At 41.4% G+C, this 22040-nt stretch overlaps 1 protein-coding gene across 1 annotated transcript in view; it reads right to left on the bottom strand.

Annotated features, from left to right (window-relative positions):
- magi2b (membrane associated guanylate kinase, WW and PDZ domain containing 2b) overlaps positions 1-22040 on the bottom strand; it is a gene marked incomplete at its 5' end in the record, with an annotated part of 85479 nt that overhangs the window by 10617 nt on the left and 52822 nt on the right. The window contains 5 exons of the mRNA XM_080028276.1: positions 4130-4298; positions 4672-5189; positions 9047-9229; positions 9799-9920; positions 11170-11227. Coding sequence (XP_079884402.1) covers positions 4130-4298; positions 4672-5189; positions 9047-9229; positions 9799-9920; positions 11170-11227 — 1050 coding nt within the window. The remainder of the gene's footprint in view (positions 1-4129; positions 4299-4671; positions 5190-9046; positions 9230-9798; positions 9921-11169; positions 11228-22040) is intronic.

Below are 22040 nucleotides of genomic sequence, written 5' to 3'. Positions count from 1 at the left end.
TCTATAGAGAATTCTGACATATTTTATATTTTTTCAGTTTGTCAGATTTCCAGAGAGCACATCAGAAAGCGTTGTCTTAAATATATCTATGAAATTAGTCTCCAACTACAGAAACATTTTAGATCTGTGAGAGGAAGGCTGGCGCACTTAGCAGCACAGCAGAAAGGTAGAACTAAAAATCGGCAAGGACGGGTTTTGTAATGTAAGTGTTGTATGTGTGCATGCTTGTAGTCCTATGTATGCAGATATGCATCTACTGTATGTATGTATGTATGTATGCATGTGTTTATGTGCTTTTGCGGGAGGGTGGTGGTGGAGGGAAGGGTTGTGGGATGTATGGACATTCTGTGTATAGTTTGCTGATCGGTGTACACCTATCCCAAATAAAAAGATGATGACATTAGATTTGCCCGAAATGCAATAGATCACTTCCAGTCCATGTGAAGACAAATTAAAACAATAATTCATTCCTTCCACTTAATTTACAGCATCATTTCTGCATGAACGCCATAAACATGTCATTTGAGGAGAGCTGTCTGTGGGGCTGAAATCACTCAGCACAGTGACAGCAGCAGAGGAAGGGCTATGTGGGAAACTGGGACTATTAACCACGTTCTGCAGGGAATACAGGTCTTCTGGGAAACCTTTGAGGAATTCTAATAACTCATTCTCATGAAACAATTCCTTATAACCCACTGAGGGGAACGAGTACTGTCCACTCATAAAGTGGAGCGTCAACCTCACCCATAAATTGAAGCTCAATTTAAATGCTAATACAATTCATCAGCATATGTGCCGGATGTGTGGCGGACTTGTATAAATGCTGATGAATTACAAATGAATAGATGCTTCACTGGCCTCTCTCTCTCTCTCTCTCTCTCTCCAGCCAATGGTCAGGCAATCTGGCTGCCATGCCTCACAGACTAGCCTGCTGAGTTCTGGATGGCCTTCAGATCAGCCTGATTGGCTTGTGCAGTCTGACACCTTTTTACTCACAGTCATGCTCTGCATCCTCATTGGTGGGGCTAAATATTTCTAGTCAGTGGTTGGCTGTGCTTCAAAATAGGATGTCAGGGGATGGAGCTGTGAACACGATCAGAGCTCAGTGGAGCTCTTGGCAGAGTGCCCACACTACAGCAGTCTGACAGAGACAGACACACACACACACACACACACACACACATATACACACACACATATACACACACACATATACACACACACACACACACGCGCAGCAAAAGTCTAACACCTTGTCTGGGTTACACAAAGCCCGGATGCTCTCAGTCACACATCTGAAATCATGTGTTCAAGCCAAGGTGTATTCCATTGATGTTCTGCACATAAATCCTACATCTGTAAACACAAACAGCCTTTTAAATTCCTGATCTGAGTATTAAGCCTTGTTCGCTTAGCGAACTGCGAGGTTAACTGGTAAATTAAATTTGCCCTGGTCGGTCGGCAAAAAAGAACATTCCTCTTTCTTGCTAATGAAATTAATGATTTAATGATTTGAGTGCCGTCTTCCAAATCGTTAAGTGTCGAGACCAAAGACGTCTCAAACTCAAAGAACATATCCGCAGCCATCTCTGTTGTTTACTATCACACGTTGTTACATCTGCCCCAGAGCACCATACATAGATAGCTTCAATGAAGAGGGTCCAGACCAACAGGGGCAGCACATTTTCAGTTCTGGATTTCCAGGCTAGTAATTTGGTGCATTCAACTCAGCATTTTGAAGAATTAATATATTGTCATCTGTATGTATGTGTGCTTATTTGACTACAGATATGTGTATGTACACATGATAATGCATTTATATGTGCAGGACAGTCTGATTTGTGTATTGAATGTAATCATCCTTTTTAAATGGCGTATCTGACAGTGAAACAGGACCATGCTTCTTAAAAAAGATTAACCACCAGATGGCACATGTTGGCTCTGCATGGACATAAGATGATCCATACACATTTGATCTGAGCTGCTCATGTACAGCATGCTGACGTGCAGTCACATACACTCATCCACTATGGGTGTTCTATTCCTGCTGAAAACACTTGAGTCATGGGTTAACATCACAGACTTGAATAATTTCTTATACTTTACCTAATTCAGTGAACAACATAGACTACACAGTCAATGCACAAGACAACCGCTTGTCAATACATCTCCAATTGTGGTCAATAATACATGTCACACTGGAGACAACAGGCCTGGCGTAAGATCAGCAAACCATCCAGAAACACTCACATCACAGTCTGTATAATGCTTATGTCTTTGGGTGCTTTTCAGTTCTGCAATAATAATTCCTGTCACACGATAATTTATTAAACCTAAATTGCATAAAAGACAGATTTGTTACATCCCTAATTAAATGTAATCAATGGAAAAGGAGCAGTGCAAAAGAGAGTATATCTATAATTCCGCTTTATTATCTGTTAACATCTCAGACACAACGCAACTGAGCTCTTCACACATGGCAATTTATCTCCCCTCTCTCTAAACCACAGACTTAACGACTAAATGAGAGTAAAAATGTGAAGCTAATGTGTGTTACATCAAAGGCAAACAGTGAACTTACGAACTTTGTCTCTTAAAATGGCCAAAGGACAGACTTTTTTTTCCTATCTTTTCTGGTGCTGTATAACTCTATTTTGATTTATTCTCAGAAGGCCTGTTGTCGTGTCCTTCTTTCACTTCCAGAGGAAGATAAAATGCTGAACGTCTGCAGAAAACAAGAGTTCTTGTAGAGAAGCCCATTGAAATGCAGAGCTTGTTACAGGGAGTCAACATGTGACATGTGGCTTTGTGGAACAACACTAGCCCTGAACTCACTGTCTTAAGATGCAAACAGACAATAACCACTGCTAATTACATACAGTACATACATACATTGTGCCATTCTGACAGATATAGAAGAGTTTTTCAGAGAGACACTGAGACTCAAGACAGGGTAGTGGGGGGACAACCATACAGATAAACAGACATATCATATTTAATTAGTAGATCAATACAATTGAGAATTTGAAGATCACAAATGGGATTGTGCACATTTTGTTAAGAGCTTTTTGGTATATGTTTTCCGTTTGATACAATTGTCTTAAACCCAGCATCACATCAGAATTGACCCTGTATGAATGCAGAACATGGTGAAAATGTTGTTTGTATAATCATCATCATTTTTGAGTCACCCTCGTGCCAAGCTAGCTAGATGACAGTCATTTCTGTCCAAAGCATATTAGAGTAAAATAACTGCCTTTATCTTGAATATGTGTGGCTCTACTGGAATTGAAACCACAGAAGCGCCAGACGCCAGTGCCCTCTCTACCCACAGCACTTCATTTTAAATTTGACCAGATTTTGATTTGCTGTATTCTAAAGGACTTCCCTGACTTGTATCCCCCCTGTGTTGCTTCAGTGTGGTTCAGAGAAAAACATTGACAACATGTTTGTGATAAAACCTAGTCAGGAAAAACACTGACAACAGATGGCGTGACACTCAACACCGAGTATCAAATCTGCCTATAAAACAACTTTGATTGACTTTAAAATGTCTGTGTATTCTCTGAATCAGTCAGCACACTCATCAAACTATTGTTAATTACATTTCTATGTATATTTTCAATTGTCTAATCATGTGCCATGTGAATGTGGCCTACAGTGATCCAATTACCCCGAGGGGAACATTTAAGTGGCCGTTCTTCTTAACCAACATGTTGAAAGAATTTGTCTGTGAAATATTTATTTGACCTTTCAGGAAAACACTGTATTTATTGTTATGCAAGAAAAGAAAATGTGGCCCATTTTTTGCCTGTGATTCCAGTGTGTTCAAAATTGGGTCCCAAAATGATCAAAATCTAAATCCCTCTTGCTCTCTCTGTCAATTCTACTTGACTTCTCTCTTACAGGGGCTGAAGATGAAAAGTAACATGACATTTTTTCAATCACCAGGTATTAAAGGGTCGAAAATTATTTTACTTTGATTATTTCGAGTAAGTAAATTACATGTAAGCCTCCCAAAACAAATTGTCGTAACATGTAACATGCTTCATACATCAAAAGCACTGTGTATCTATCGACTTTAATTTACTACCATACGTTTCAAACAAGAAACAAATCCGTCTCTCACCTGCTCCTGCTCTCTGTATGAGAAGTGTTGCCTCGGCGCCCACAGGACACTCTTTAAGCATCTCCACCACTCGTCCATGTCCAGCTGCAGCCACTGGCTGCTGGTTGACCTCCAGGATCAGGTCTCCCTCTATGAGCCCTGACGCTCCCTGTGAGCCCGGCTCTAGGACCTGCCACACATCCCCCGTCACACAACTTCTAGATTTCAATAAACTTGCGCATGGTTTAGTTTTATATTTCAGGAACCCAGCTGTTTGAAATTAAATAATTTTGTAGTGTTAAAAGTTTAATGGACCAGCCATTGCACTATGCAACTTCTTCACAGGCTGAGCTCACTTACTTTCTTAGTTCTTTGCCTCAACTTTAATGTTTAACCTAACTCGACTACAGAGTTCGCAGACTTCTGAGATTTTATTTACTTCTTGAAACACAGAAAGTAAAACACAAGTAAAATATCTATGAGGGCTGAACCTTTAATTTCTGGGATGTTCATGGTTTACTAAGTGAATGCCAACATATACAAATAACTACAGCACACATCACCTGTTTTACTCGCTGACCAGTGGGACTGTCGGCGATGGTGAACCCAAATCCCTCCGACCCTTTAACCATAGTAACTGTGAGAAGCTCTGCCCCTTGTGCTGTTCCCCCAGGAAGGCCTGCAGTCCCCGAGGAGGCCATAGACACGTTGTCGTCGTGAGGCGTCTGTGCCGAACCAGGTGTGGTGGGCGGCAGGGACGAGCCATCCAGATGCGTGTCCCCGGGGTGAGGGGCTCCGGCCAGAGCCTGAGGGGGCAGCTGGGAGCTCAGAGACAGATACTCTAGGTATGGGTCGTAGCTACCGCGGCCGTTGACCACCAGGGGCCGGTGCTCCAGGCCAATGGGGGTCATGGAGGTGTTGGCCGCAGCATTCGGGTCCTCGGGGTCAAAGGGCAGAGGATAACCTCGACAGAGCACTAAGGTGACGCTCTGACCGATCGGTACGGACTGGAAAAGCTTGACCACATCGGCGTGTGTGGTGCCCAGCACGCAGATGTCATTAATGTAGACAATAACATCACCTGAGGAGAAAGAAAGAGGAAGGACACACAGTTTCAGCCTCACTCACACTTCAGTATGTCACATGTAAGTTACACAGACCACATGGTTCCAGTCTCAGTGGTTTATGTGTAGACATACTGTGCTGCAAAAATACAACTTGTCGATTTGTTCATGTCAAATCTCAGCGGTAGCCGCACATGCTGTCGAGCAACACAGAAGAAGCACGCTGTCCCTCTCAAGAGTCTCACAGGAATATAATGTTAGTTCACTGCTATTGCATAGGAGTTTATGTGTGAGACAGAGAGGTGAGAGAGAGGGCGAAAGGGTCAGGGTCTTGGTGAATATGAAAACCATCTGGTGCACACTAGCATCCATCAAGATATTTAATGGGTTGCACAGAGTCACAAGTAGTAACAGTTTTGATTTTTGGCTCAAACATGTTACATTAGGATGTAACATCTCATTGTTTCTGTTGGAAAGAAAATGCTTACGTGTCATACTGATTATGATCTTGTATGGAGAAACATTGCCTCTATCAGGTCATACCCCTCCTTGGTGTCAGTTTCTTTGCAATCTTATTTCATTACAACCCTTCATTTTCTTTCCCGTTCACCTTACCAGGTTGACGGATACATTTTATCCTGCAAACCAATTACAACAAGGTGAAACAACTTCACAAATGCAACGCTGGATACTCTGTCATCTCTACTGTAGTTTTAACATGCGGAAAGTTATGGATTTCAGCTTTAAAGTAACAGCCTGATTGACAAATACAGTTGCCTTAAATCGTTTATTTCGCACTTCTGGAGGCACTCTCTGTCACACGTGCAGGCACGCACACACTTCCATGAACATACACACACACACACACACACACACACACACACACACACACACACACACACACACACACAACACACACACACAATCATACACAATCCCTACGAGTGATGCTGCACAGCGCAAATAGGCCAGCTAATATCAGCCAGGGAGTGCTTGTGTTTGACTCTGTGACAGTGTGAATGAGTGTTTGTGTGTATGTGTGTGTGTGTGTGTGTGTGTGTGTGTGTGTGTGTGTGTGTGTGTGTGTGTGTGTGTGTGTGTGTGTGTGTGTGTGTGTGTGTGTGTGAGTGTGTGTGTGCAGCTTTGGAAATGTCAAAGAGCGGACAGAAGCAAGTTTGGTGCGAGAGAAATCTGACGAGAGAGGAAAAAGCTGACAGCCCAGGACAGGGGGATGAAGAGAGAGAGAAACTAGAGAGGTAGAAAGAGAAATGGGATGACAATATACTGAGGCTGAAAGCAGAGGAAAAGTGTCAGATGACATGGTTAGATAAGTAAAATAAGCCAGAGAGACAAAGACAGAGATGGAGATAAAATAGAAAGAGATTGATTTCAGATGAAAGAGAAACTGATAGGCAGAGGGAGAGACATAAAAGCAGAGAGCAGGAGCTGGAAGGAGGAAGGAGGATTCCCAGCTCTGAGATGAGCTCTAAATGAGCAGTTTGGGTACCAGCCTTGCCAGGGCCAAATCATAGATTCAGAGCAGAACACGTATAAAGCCTCATACGGTTGCTTGTTTTGGTTGAGTAGAGCATACAGTGACTATTACTAATATATATGTGTTCTTAAAGTTCTACTAAGGTTTATCTCTGTAAAACATTAAATTAAATCCACCTATGGAAAACGCATCAGGTGCTTAAAGCACTAACACAAGTATGGGACAATTGAATGGCATTGGTGTTCCAGTGTATGACTGATTTCCACTGTACCACTGGCACTGGTTTAGTGTAGAGATATTAGACCTGCATTCCTGCTGTAGTAGCAGAAATGAATCTCTTAATGAAGTAGAGGTTGTGTGGGCTGGAGTCACGTATGGCCAATCTCATCAGTTCCTCTTCTTTCCATTAAAGCAGGATGTCACATTGCACTGGCAGAGGACAGAGAGTGTGCTGAGAGGAAACAGAAGTCCTTGTCTGGGACACAGTGCTACAAGCATACATATAGGGCACCCTAAATGTGCCACCATGGGGCAATGATGTCCGCTCTGAAGATACATTGGTATTCCTGGGGATGAGGAAACCTCTATCACTAAACCAATCATTTCTAGGATGTAGTTAAACAGTTTTTAGAGTATCACTTTCATGTTGTACACATCATTGAAACCATTTCAGGGCTGTACGCTTATTTTTTTAGGTGGTAGCACTGGTGCTAGCAAGCAAAAAAATTCAGTAGCACAAAAATAAATTTGGTAGCACACAAAGTAGGCTATGATTGAAAACTTGCATAACCTTAACCCTTGCATTTTGCTCTAATTACCTTTGAGCATGTCATCCTGGTCTCATTTGAGATTCACAATTAATATGATATCCTAGTGTGTGCAGTAATAATTGTAGAAAAATTAATAGGGGTGCACTGATTTAGAAAAAAGAATCTAACCTGCCAATTGCAATTTTTTGCTGATTCAGTATTATTATTATAATGTCCTTCTGTTAATTAAAACCAAACTTTAAAACATTAAACATAGCCTATTAAATAAATAAGTATACACATTGGTACAATTTAGGATAAATTAAATAGGTTGTTGTGAATGTGTTGGGAGTAGCTTTTCAGTGGCTTATTTAAAACTTTGTTTAACTAGGCTACTGTTGACTGTTCTTTGCAGCTGAAGGAGTTGACTTTCAAGCTAGAAAAAAGCGCTAACTTCCTGTTCTTACCGGCTTCAAAATAAAAGTCAACTCACGTTTGGCTAGTAACAGGCTTTTAATGTGAAGGCGCACAGGAAATGTTCTGTTTGTACACGCGCTAACTTAACTGCGGTAATGTGCCGTCTCCTTCCGGCAATTGCCGTTGAAGCCTATATGGTCTAGATGCAGCCGTGAAGTTTTTATACCTAGAATCGCTGCACGAGCACAGATCCCGAGCACACATCTTTCACCAGCCAAAGTGGAGGGTGGACTTAATAACTTACTTGCCTAAGACTCGCATTTACCCGCAGTGTTAATGTAGAGCCCTCTAAGCAGTGTTGTGCATCTCTCCTTTGTGTTTCAAAGACAGCCTCTCCTCATTATCAACCTGTCGCACGAGTGCGATAGGATTCGTATTCATCATCGCACGTGATCAATTTCAGTAGCAAATGCGATCAAAACTGTCGCACTGTACAGCCCTGCATTTACTTATTACAAAGATGTAATAAAACAAAAATTGACTACAAGGAGGAAATAAAGAGGCATTGGTTGCCATGAGGAAAACAAGTAGACAAAAAAGCAAATAGCCCTAAAAAAACTTGAAATTAAGTCTTTATATTAATATATAAAGCCATAATGTATTAACTATGCACAAAATGACTACCAGGAAAGTTCATAAGTTCTAATGGAAAAGTATTGACTGTTTCTAAATAACTGAAAACTAGACACAAACATAAACAGTGTGTGGATGTGATTTTGGAGTTCTATGTGGCTGACCTTTTCCAGCCATGAACTAACTTAAGCCCTTGTGCTTATGCTAAGATAAGTTGGCAGATTCACAAGTTTAACTTTTAATGCCAAAATAATGCTGCAGCACCAAATTGACTGGATATGCACATTTTGTTGTGCCTCTCTGGCCTTTTGGGCAATATAAATGTTGACAACATTCAGGTAAAAACCTGCCTGGAGGAAATTGAATCACTTCCGGCAAAGGTCCTTGCATTTGATCTGCTTTGGCAGGAAATTATGGCTCATAATGTTGAGGTGTCAGAATATTGAGGCTGTGCTTTAGTGTTTCTTTAAACACAAAATTACAGTATCAGCAGTGACAGAAGTGACAGCTTTTAGATTGTTAAAACCTCAATTAATTTCTAAACCAGTTGTCAAAATTCTGACTTGGTACACATAATTACCTGTGTCCATCTTTCCGTCCTGGGCTGCGGGTCCATCTGGTATTACACTCTTCACTTGCAGGAACTCATCGGGCTCGTCGCCCCCTATGATCGTGAAGCCAAATCCCATGTTGCTCTTCTGCAGGGCTGTTGATAGGAAGGTCCCCTTCAGCTGGGTTGGGTCCCTTGTAAACAATGGCTTCTCTGCAAGTATAGGAGGTTTTTTGGGGTATGACATGTTCGATGTATTATTTTAGCTTTAAATACCAGTTTCAGAGCTGAATACAAATACTGTATATTTTTCTGAATACAAAAGACCCAACAAAAACAAATATGCCTTAATTTCCGATAAGCTGACTCATTGGAGATATGCAGTTTTCACTCAGATGAAACAGTACATTATGTACTGGTTTAGTGCATACTCATACACGTGGCTGAATTATCCCACTAGGGGCCTTAGGCCGAACATGACTTTGTTCTTCTGCACCGTCAAATACCCGTAAAACTGCCCATTCTTTGTGTTAGGGGTTAGGAAAACTAAACAAAATGCACAATCTAAATAATTATCTGCATAATAGGGATAATTTACAATGATTTAAAAAGATTATCAGCACATTGGTTATAGGGCTCCTTGATGGACTAAACACCAAGGCCACATGCTGTGCATGTTCTTTCGGCAGCGCTTGCATTTCCATATTTTTGCAAATCTTTGAGCATGTCAGCATGTCTGAAATATGTACTGAACTGCACATACTGTAGTATTTCATGTGTACCTCTGTATATAGTGGGCAGTGGTAGAGCGGAGAGTCCCTGGCTCTGCATCTGCCTCTGCTGCTCCAGGCGTCTCTTGGCTTCCAGGACTGGGTTCTCAAACTGAGTCCTTCGATTGATGTGACTGAAATACAATGTATCATAATGAAAAAAATAGGAATACTACAATGCAGTTTTGCAGTCAACGTTTCACCAAAGTAAAAATGCATTTTAGTAAAAATGTACTTAAGAACAAAAAATGTAATGGTTTATTCAGGACAGAGGTGTCTTCTGTGTGATACGCTATTGATGTGATCTAAACTTCATTAAGCAACATTAATTACGGTATTATTTTCAGAGTCAAATAACTTCCTGAAAGAAGCATCTGAATCAGAAGGAGGTTTATTGCCAGGAGTATTCACACACAAGGACTAGCCCCAGTGAACATTAAAATAAACATAGAGAAAACGGATCAAAAGGGTTGCTAGTCCTGCTGATCCCACTGAGAATCAACAGTTCAGCTCTCAGTGCAAATTTCAGCTGCTTTCCGCTTGTTGTTTTGGTTTTCTGGTGCTGACTGCTTAGTTATTATACCTTAAGTCACTTTAGCGCACAAGTACTACCAATGTAAAATGATGGGTAGCCCTACACAAGCAATGTGTTAACTATCTGGTCAACATACACTTGCAGTGAGAGTTATGAACATCTAGCCAGCTGAAGGCCAAGATGTTTTTCTCAGGAGTTGGCAAACAGAACTAGAGATTATATGACTGGACTGGCAAGCAAATGTTTCGGCAGGATATGTAAGTACTGTAATAGGCAGGTGGTTGCTAACATGGCACCATAACATATCTAAGCTGATGGAGCAATGATAGTTGCTATAATCGAGTTTGAAGTCTATATGCTGCTATATGCTCAAATAAATAAATAAATTACTTAACATATACAGCAATACATCACATTTGATGTTTTTTCACTGTGTTTTGCATGCCAAATGTCAAACCCAAAGTAATTTGTAACTACATCCAAATGTTTAAGACACAAGTAAAAAGGAAATGACAAAAGAGAAGGAAATAATGACAAAAGCGTCAAGATCCCCAAACTGTCCCCTTAGTAACCGTTCTCTACTTTTCTCCTACAATTATAGCTGAGTTGGGTAGGAACAGAACATATTTAAGGTACTTCTAAATTAAACCGCACGCAGATAACGATACAGTATGTTTGTACAAACCAGCATTTCACTGCAAATGTTCAGTCAAATGAGTAGCAAGACATTAATAAGAAATGAGAATTGAGATATTTATAATTCATAAGGATGTGTTGTAAACCATAGAAATGCATTTCCTGTTTTACAACAGGGCAGCTGAGTTAACCAAGTCAAGAGGGAGACTTACTCTACATAGTAGCTGCCGTAGATGGGGTCATCTATCTTCTCCCAGCCATAGGGTAGCTCTGAAAGGGGGGAGAAAACAGGGACCAGTCAGTGAAGTCAGTTTTTATGCTGAGATTAGAAGAAGGAAAGTAGACACTAAAGAACCACTGACGGGAGACAACATGAATCTCAGGGCTCACAACTAGACGCTCCCAAAGTGCCCCTTTAATGGACAGACAACACTTCGATCTGCAGAGGTGGCTTGTTCATGGAGACACGAATCACAACACAGACATCAATACAAAGGCAGGGAGGAGAGAAGAAAACATTTAAATAGTCTGACACATCTCATCCAGACTTCTCAATCTTTCATTCTCTTTATTTTGTTGTTTGCCAAATCCTTAAAGGCTATACTTTCCTAATACTAATTCATGTTTGACTCAATTTTTCGTTCCCCCACCCACTAATTTACGCCCTGGGTGGCTTCCATGGCTGTGTGTTAATTTTCTCCTCCTCTGGTTCTCTGTTCCCAACTCACTTCATCCATCTCTTTGCTGATTTAGCTCTTCCTTCTCCGTTGTAAAATAACTGGGTCAAGGCACCGCAAAAACTTCTGCACTCTATGCCCTATTCTTCTAATTCACTTCTCACAACATTTCACTGACACACACATTTATACACAAATGAGTTCCCTTTGACGGTGTATGCAAAATGCAGGATGCTTTGACATTCAGTTTTCACTAAGGCATAAAGACAAACCAACAAGGGGATTGACCTTGCACTATAATTGATTGATTGTCTTCATTTTCGAACATGCAAGCAATACATTTTTTTTTTAATCGTAATAGATGAATAAATAAATAAACTAAATGCAAAAAAATTTAAATAAAAAACAGACACACTTTCTACACACACACACACACACACACACACACACACTCTCTCTCTCTCTCTCTCTCTCTCTGCCTAAACTATACCTCTCCCACTCAGACATTTAATAGACAACTACAGTGCTTTTAATTAGCATTCATCAGTGACAGTTCTTGAAAGGTTGATCTTCCTCCCTCATAATAATTCATCCTTAGGTCTTGTATTCAAAGAGTTTAATTCATGAAATTCTTATGTCTTTAGTTGGACAATTTCTACAGGGAAATGAAGCATTCTAGAGATTAAATATAAAAATACTAATGTCATATTGAAAAAGATGACAAATACGATAACAATAGGGCACTTGGTTTGACCCTGAGCTTATTACAAACACACACACATGAAGAAACATGAAACTGACAACTTACTGGTGGTAGAATATAGATTTGTGTGTGTGTGTGTGTGTGTGTGTGTGTGTGTGAGAGAGAGAGAAGAGAGAGAGAGAGAGCGAGAGAGAGAGAGAGAGTGTGTGTGTGTGTGTGTGTGTGTGTGTGTGTGCGTGGCGCGCACGTGTGTGGATTTGATGGAAAGGTGTGTGGTAGTGGCAGGTGGAGCAGAGAGTTTTATTTCAAACCACTATGCTCCAATGGTCGGTTATCATCATAACCGGTTGTTCATGAACACAACGTCAAAATGCAACACATGAAGGGCCGAGGGACAACACTAAATACTAGTTTAATACATTGTCAAGCCAGGTTAGAGTCTTGGGTTTTGGATTTTTTGCTGGCTGATGTCTCACAAATGTCTTTTTATTTTTATTTTTTTAATTTTTTTTGGGCATTGTTATGCTTTATTTGATAGTGCAGAGAGACAGAGGTGAAACGGGTTAGAGAGGGGAGTGACATGCAGAGAACGACCGCGGGCGGGAATCAAACCCGGGTCTGCTGCTGGGCCCGGCCCGGGGGGACGCCCTACCAACTGAGCTAAGGGCGCACCCGTCTCACAAATGTCTTAATTTAAATATAACCTTTATACATGCATTATAGAATAATTAATTACTTGTTTGCTGTTTCAAACATTCATAAAAAGAAAAAGAAGGAATTATAAATATAAAAAACATTAACAGTACAACCCAAACCACACCATATCATGCCCTTAAACCAGTGGTTCTCAAACTTTTTTTGTAATTCCCCACTTTGGAGATGGGGATATTTTCGAGCCCCACCGTTCTCCGATTGCGTCAACAAAATAGTGACTAAATAGGTCAGGCTTAAACGTTTAAAATGTATTGAAATAAAATCAAGGAATACAATTCAAGAATAGAGAAAATATAAGAATTTGTGTCATTACTTTGCAATCTGAGCCCAAAAAATTGTCAAAAACAATGAGCAAGTCAGTATGTGAGTCTTAGGCCTGCATTGGTGGCTGCAATGTGCTTGTTTTGCACTGCACATATTTTCAAAATAGGGCTGAAGGCTCAATACTGCATCTCAAGTAGGGATGGAGATCGCTACTTTTTATTGATATCGATACCATTATCGAGTCTCCCTAACAATTTGAGTCCTTATCGATACCACTATCGATACTTTTCTATTATTTTGTTGAAAGAGAACTGGTATTATTGCTTTAATTGCCTATAAGATGATCAGAGCTCAAGATAGGACGTTAAACAGGTCATAAATCCATATTTACTATCTATTTTATATTGCTGGGAAAACAAGTTTTTCACCAAAACCATATTATTCAAGTTTCTCGCAGAAAACTAAAATATATATTTTTTTCTGTTACATTTGAACACATCATGATGACTTTTTATAGACATTTGCCTAATTAAACCACAACCCTCCCCTCCAAAGCCTCTGGACAAACCAATACAAAGTGCTGATGTTAGTTTGATTATTTTTCATTTAAATCTAAACTGTTTATCAGGAACATACTCATTTAAGACTGTATTTAAATTTAGGCAAAGCTCTTCTAAGGCTGCTTGTGCAAGCTACATTTAGTATTTGAGAACATTGTCTTCTGATATCTGAATTTGGTAGAAAGAGTAATAATTTGGGAAATAAAGTATCCTGGAAAGATCTGTCCTTGTATTACATACAATGACCAAGTAAAGAAAACATTTCAATAATACCCAGCCTGAAACACTACCGACCTTCTCAAGTCTTTTGAGATTTGCAGTAATTCACTGACAAACCCACACACATACAACATCCCTAGCTCTATTATTTTTCATAATTTGGTCTGCATCATCCCCTCACACTGTTATGTAATTATCAACAGATTTGTGATCTTGATACCAATAATCCATGTGTGAATGTGTGCGTCTAACTGTGTGCCCTGGCTGCTGAGCATGCTGACTGTGCAGCCCAAGGTGAAAGAGGGGCATGCTGCAATTATCTTGCTCTGCTTTACTGTTTTCTCAAACCGCCTGCACGTCGCTGCTTTTACCTCAAACAACCCTGCTCACCATGTAGGCAGACAAAAAGCAGGATGGATTCCCACTACAAACTACCTTAACTCCCCTCCCACCCTGTCCATGAGCCACCTTAAATGTAGACCTAGCTCATCTACTTGTCGCTTGCCCTCCCCCTAAAGTGAAAGGGAGACAGTTTCCATGGAAACCTCCAGTGGAAATCTTTTTCCCCCCCGCCTGAGCTGAGCTGAGGGCTCTGTCTTGTCTCTATTTCCTGCCACTGAAATACAGAGAAAGGGTGTTTGTGTGTTTTTATGCCTACACATGAGTCTATATTTGCATGGTGTGTGTATTAGATGGCTAAACTGTGTTTGCATGTCTGAATAAGCAGAAACACTATCTTCTTATGCAACAAATCAAACACCTCATCATGACTGAGTACAGAAGGGCTTTGTTGTGTGGTGTGTATATCTGTATTGGTATCTCTCTTGACATAAAGTCTTGTTGTGATTTCTCTGCATTAGATGACTCATGTTCCCTTTCACAAGTCTAGCTGGCCACAACAGATAAAATCAATTAATTTCCGTCTCAGTGTTGCACACAACTAAAAAAAAAAAAAAAAAATGTTTGAATTTGATAGCCCTACATATCTTTATTCTGTAGGGCTGCAACTAAGAATTATTTAATTTCATTATGAATTTTTGTGTCAATTATTTACTCATTAATTGATAAAAGTCTATAAAAGTCTATACAAAACAAAATTTCTAAAAGCCCATTTGTTTGCTTCGTTCAAGCAACAGTCCAAAACCAAATATATATTGAGTTTAATATCAAAGACTAACTAAGCGATTATTAGCTCTAATTATATCATCTTTAAGTCTAGATTAAGAGAACATAGATAGGAAATAAAGAAGACGAGTAAAGTCTTGAAAAAGAGAAATAGAGAACAGGAACCTGAAAAAATGCAAAGGGACACCCATGCAGCCAAGGTCCAGCCATGACAGTGTAATAATAGTGATGTAACAAGGAGGTAACATTTTAGGACAACTACATCACTGCTTCAACTCCCCTCATATGCTAACATCTCTTAATTTCCACTTATCTTTTTGTTGCTCTTTTTAAGAATAAACATTGGCAAAGGCATCACTCTTTTCTTAAAGGTAACATATTATGCACTTTGCTGTCAATTCTATATGGTCTAAGTAGTCCCTAATACTTATTTTTTTAGATGTTTGCTGAAAAACCCGTTCAGATCATTTATTGTAGCAAGCCTCTATACCCTGATTGTCCTCTGGTCTCAGGATGACCTATATTTGTGCGATCTGGCTGGCCCCTCCCACCTCTCTGCCGGGCTTTCTTTATATGGCCATGGGGCTCTCCCACCGTCTCTGCCGTGCTCTCGCGATACTAGAGAGACACTACCTGAGTCGTGACTGCGAACACGGTGTTTACCCGGAGGCTCCGGGCCGGAGCTAAGCTAAGAGAACAGTTTGACATGACCTGACATGATTAAACCAGTGAAAACAGTAGCTTCAAAGTTTGATTTCTCCAGGAATATCTTCCCATCCTTTGTCATGTTAAAAATGAGTCATTTTAAGACTGCTGTGGGGAATATAAACAGCGTGTTATGAGCAAAACTTGGTGCTACAACAGAAGCTACATGGGCGCTAACGCTAAAAATAAGACTCAGACGATAAAATAAACTAAAAGTACCACACAAATCAGTGAAAAAAATATCTTCAAAATTGACTACCACACTATTAAGTTACAATCCTTTGTCCTGTTAAAAACGAGGCATTTCCAGACTGGTGTGGGTAAAAGAATTATGTTTTTATGACCAAAATCTCAGTGCTTGTCTCGAAGCTAGCCCGTGAGCTACCGGCTAAAAATACCACACAAATCAGTGAAAAAAATATCTTCAAAATTGACTTCCACACTATTAAGTTACAATCCTTTGTCCTGTTAAAAACGAGGCATTTCCAGACTGGTGTGTAAAAGAATTATGTTTTTATGACCAAAATCTCAGTGCTTGTCTCGAAGCTAGCCCGTGAGCTACCGGCTAAAAATACCACACAAATCAGTGAAAAAAATATCTTCAAAATTTACTTCCACATTATTAAGTTACAATCGTTTGTCCTGTTAAAAACGAGGCATTTCCAGACTGGTGTGGGTAATAGAATTATGTTTTTATGAGCAAAAGCTGAATGCTTGTCCCAAAGCTAAATAGCTATACACCAGTCAGGCAAAAATACCAATAAAAACATTTCTTTCAGTTTCACTGTTTGCAAAAACCCACAAGTAGCTTCCTATCCGTTGTAGGCATAGACTGCTGTGGTTAAGATAAATTAGTGGAGTATGAGCAAAAGCATTCTGTGTTGGTGTATGTAACATTCAGGCTGTAGGCTATGGGCATCTTGTCGCTTAGCGGGGAAAGCAACATGGCTGTCGCTCGGAACATTTTCAAGAGGATCTCATGGGATCTCGGGCACGGGATCTCGGGGCCGTGGACCAATAAGAAATGGGGGGGGTGGGGTTATCATAGACCACTGCACGGTAGAACTTTCTGGTTACTAATGTGGGGGGAAGCATCGGAAGCATGGACATATAAAGAAAATATGGGGATGTGGCTGTGCCGACTATTACGTAATAGTCGGCGAGAATTCTGACTGGAGTATATTGGGGGGAGGGGTGGGGGTTTCAGAAAGGGGGACAGTGAGAAAAGGAGAGATTGTTATTTTTTTAATATTTTGGCAGTCTCTAGGCACACCGTGGCCCCATGGATATGTTAGAACACATTTAAAAAGTGCATTTAGCATAATATGTGACCTTTAATGACCACTTTCTCTAACTCCATCATTTCTCATATATATTTTTTTTTTCTCACATTCTCCGTCTAGTCTCATTTCTGAATTCTCAGTATTTCTCTCGCTGTTGGTTACAGCCTTGTGAGAATACCTGCCTATAGATAAGTAGCCTATTTTTGTCAACAATACAGAGATAACTTTGAATCTGGCACTGGGATTGAGTGCCTATCAAATCGAGATTTGAAATAAAAAAAATTAAACTTGTCTCTTGCCTTTTCTGAGTGAGAGAGAGAGGAGATATGGACTTGTATTACATCACACACGACTTGCCTGACAAAAAGACTCCATGCGAACCAAATATGTACTGACAAGCCTTTGAACTTCGAATAACCATGGCAACGAGTGAACGCTGGCAACTTGATGCCGCTGCTCGCCGGTAACTTTGTAACTTTTTTTGAACTTTTTAACTCTCCATACCTTCAACATTTATTTTATAATTCTATGACCTAATCGGACAATGTGATTGGCATAATTTGGATTATTCCTACGATCTTCTGGCACAACCTTTTCTCTGTAAATTACAATTCACTGGCGGCTATCTTACCTGCTTTGCTCCGGTTTGAGACTCAACTGGCGTCTCCACTGGCCGTTGATGCTGCCAAAGTCTACAATGTGGGCCGCTAGGACATACATCTGGTTTGTCTGTGTCTGGATCTTATTAATGCCTGCTCATCTACCAGTGACGGGTTTGTTCCAGTACTCAGCCATTGACCTGCTCCGGCTCCACTGTCAACTGCCCGGACCTCCGCTGTAGGCTTTCCACCTCCACCCGGACATCGCCTTCCAGCCCCGCCGTAGATACATCCACCGAGGGTCCCGCAGGAATTTCCACCACAACAGCTCTACAGGAATTAAGTCCATCTGGTCCAGCTCTCCTCCCCCTCCACGCTCAACCAGCCGGGCTGGCGACCACAGCATCGACCACAGTGTGTTAGCCCACCTAGCTCGGTCGGCTAGCTCGGTCAGCTGTGACAACACCGCACTCAACTTTGCTCTGCTTAATATCCGCTCACTTCAAGCAAAGGACATCTCATCCAGGATATCATCACTGATCGCAAGCTAGACTTTCTATGTTTAACCGAGACATGGCAACAGCCCAACGACTTCTCTCAGCTGATTGAATCCACTCCTAGCGGGTTTGTTTACGTCTGTCAACCCCGTGGCTCTTGCCGGGGAGGAGGTCTCGCGATGATTTACCGCGATAAGTTGAAGGTCTCGCCGGTGTCAGTGCCTGTCTGCAGCTCGTTTGAATCTGTTGTCTGCAAATTGTCTGGTCCCACTCCAACCATCATTGCTACCGTCTACCGCCCCCCTAAACCGAATAGTGAATTTTTAAATTACTTTGGTGCCTTTCGCACCCATTTATCCTCTCTCTCACCAAACATCATTCTACTGGGTGATTTTAACATTCACATGGACAATATCAATCTGCCTCTCACCAAAGACTTTACTTCCTGTTTGGAGAGTGTTGGATGTCAACAACATACCACTTTCCCCACACACTCCAAAGGACACATTCTGGACTTAATCTGCTGCTCTGGTGTCACCCCTTTTGATCTCACAGCTGATGAACTCCCCATAACTGACCATCTTCTCCTCTCATTTACATTTAAACTCACTCTCTCCATCTCAAAAGAAGTCCTATTTCATTTCGTAATATAAAGAATATTGACCCTGCCACTCTCACTTCAAGAATCCACTCCTCCTGCCTCCCTGACATTCACAATCTATCCACTCCTGATGATCTGGTCTCTCATTACAACACTGGACTCAATAATATCCTTAATTCCCTTGCCCCATTAAAAACCAGATCTGTTTCCCTTTCCGTCTCTGCCCCTTGGTTCACTCCCGATCTCCGTTTAATGAAAGCCAAAGGTCGGCTTTCTTCATAAGAAAACTGGTCTCAGTATTCACAAAGAGATGTACAAGAACCACATCTTGCATTATAAGGACTCCATTGCCAGCACTAAAACCCACTACTACTCCAATATGATCACTGCCAACAAAGTCTCTTTTTTCCCTACTAAACAAAATTACCCAACCCCAGGATTCTCTCCCCCCTCACTTCTACACAACCTCCTTCTGCAACTCCATGATGTCCTTTTTCATCGATAAAATCAAAAACATTCACCAGCACCTTGGATCAACCCCTCATCTCAATATCTCAGCCGACTTTCACCCTTCCACACACTCATTCTCCTCCTTCCGGCTCCCTGCTATCTCAGAAATCACTGAACTCATTCGGAAATTCAAGCCATCCACCAGTCAACTTGACCCCCTACCCGCACATCTGGTTAAGGCCTCCCTCCCCCTTGCCTCCAAACTCCATTTTCACCTATCTGACAATCGCCTTTATGAACAGTTCCAGTCCGGATTCCGCCCACTCCATAGCACTGAAACAGCACTCGTCAAAATCACCAACGACCTCCTTATGGCAGCTGATTCTCACCATCCTCATCCTCCTGGACCTGAGTGCAGCCTTTGATACCATCTGTCACACCACGCTCCTCAACAGACTATCCTCCATTGGCATCACCGACACTCCGTTTGACTGGTTCACTTCTTATCTTTCTGGCCGTACTCAATTTGTCCAACTAAAGTCTTTTAAATCCATCCCCTCCCCCGTCACCTCAGGTGTTCCCCAGGGCTCTGTCCTGGGGCCCCTACTCTTCATCATTTACCTCCTTCCCCTCGGCAATATCTTCCGCAAATTTGACATTAATTTCCACTGCTATGCTGATTACACCCAGCTCTACCTCTCCACCAAGCCCTCGTCCACTCTCCCGCCCACTTCCCTTACTGATTGCATCTCTGAAATTAAAATCTGGTTCGACTGTAAATTTCTCAAACTAAACAGCAATAAAACTGAAGTTCTCCTCATCGGCACCAAATTAACCCAGACAAAACCTGACAGCTTTTCCATCACTATCGATAACACTTCAGTCTCCCCCTCCCCTCAGGTTAAGAGTCTGGGTGTCATCCTCGACAGCACACTATCATTCCAAGCACACATCAATAACATCACCAGGTCTGCCTATTACCATCTACGCAACATCAACCGCCTCCGCCCATCCCTCACACCCCATAGCACAGCCATCCTTGTTCACACCCTGGTCACTTCCCGCATCGATTACTGTAACTCCCTCCTCTTTGGTCTCGCCCTCAAGTCCATCCGTAAGCTTCAACTGGTCCAGAACTCTGCCGCTCGTATCATCACCAGAACCCCCTTCATTAATCACATCACTCCTGTCCTTCAGCAGCTTTACTGGCTCCCGGTCAAAACCCGCATCGATTTCAAGATTCTCCTCCTCACCTTCATGGCCCTCCACAACCTCGCCCCTCCATACATCTGTGAATTCCTGCACACCAACACACCCACCCGCACTCTCAGGTCCTCCTCTTCCATTCAACTAACTATACCACCCGCCCGCCTGGTCACCATGGGGTCTAGGGCATTCAGCCGATCTGCCCCCCACCTCTGGAAAACCCTCCCACCTGGCATCCGTAACTCTGACACTCTCTCCACTTTTAAGTCCCGTCTAAAAAAATATCTTCTTAAACTGACATATTCAATCTAGTTCCTTGTCTCCCACCCATTTCACCCCACTTGTGTAAATTGTTTCAATGTATCTTGTTCTTGTGTTTTTTATGATTGTTGATTTTGTTTTTTAAACACTGCCTTGTAAGGTGACCTTGAGTGCTATGAAAGGCGCCCTCAAATAAAATGAATTAATTAACTCTGGGAATCAACCTCAGCTTATAGATACAACACAATATACACAAAAGTTGCACTTCTGTGTAAACACATCACCACAAACAAGGCGATGCAACGAGGTAGTGAGGGAAAAGTAAATGAGGCTATGAAATGCTTGAGGAAAAGGGAGCCAAAAGAGCACACGTGCATGATAAGGAAGAAATGGAAAAAGACAAGAAGAGGAAAAATGCAAAAACAGTCCAAAATGAAATGAATGTATGTCTGAATGTTTGTCTGCTCCATGCCTGAGGCTGTGAAACTCTGGAAAATCCTTCAGGCAGATGGGCAGTTAAAACAGCAGTTCCTCTTCCTGAAGTTCCCACCCAAAATGTAGTATTTTTCAATTTGCTTGCCTAATCTGCAGTCCTTGCTTCCATATTTCATCCTTCAAAAACCACATGTCCATTAATATTGGCAAAAATGAAAAAACTGGCTTTAACTCGTCACTTGGTGCCCAGCAGGCATGCAAAAAAGTGTAAACATCAGAAGGCGAGCTTTAAAGCGCATAAAACAGAGCTTGTGACCGTTAATAGAAAACAATAACAGTTTAAGTAATTGAAAGAGCAGCATGTTGGGTTATGTTGCTCTTCCATTGGTGATCACTTGATGGTATTAGCTTTAGAGATGGGACCGATCCGATCTGGTATCAGGGCCGATATGGCTGCAATGTACTTATGCCACCATAGACCAAAACGCTTTCGCGGGGGCAGAGCTTAGCCGATATTGAAAATGTATGATGCCTCCATATTGAACTTTTAAAAAATACCTTTGGCTATAAGTATGCCAAACGTCATGCTTTTATCATAAAATTAACAATTGTTATGGTTTTATACATTACATAATTCAATTTGCAACTCAAATAGTCGAACCTCAGATTGAAGAGGAACAATGTTTCCTGGCCGTGGAACAACGGACCAGCTTTTCCCTCTTGCAAGGATCCTAGAGGGAGTTTGGGAGTATGCTCATCCAGTCTACATGTGTTTTGTGGATCT

This window comes from Ammodytes marinus, assembly GCF_949987685.1.
Source record: "Ammodytes marinus genome assembly, chromosome: 5".
Classification (NCBI taxonomy): domain Eukaryota; kingdom Metazoa; phylum Chordata; class Actinopteri; order Uranoscopiformes; family Ammodytidae; genus Ammodytes; species Ammodytes marinus.
The sequence above is the reverse complement of the archived record's forward strand: the minus strand, read 5'-3'. Positions and strand labels throughout refer to the sequence as shown.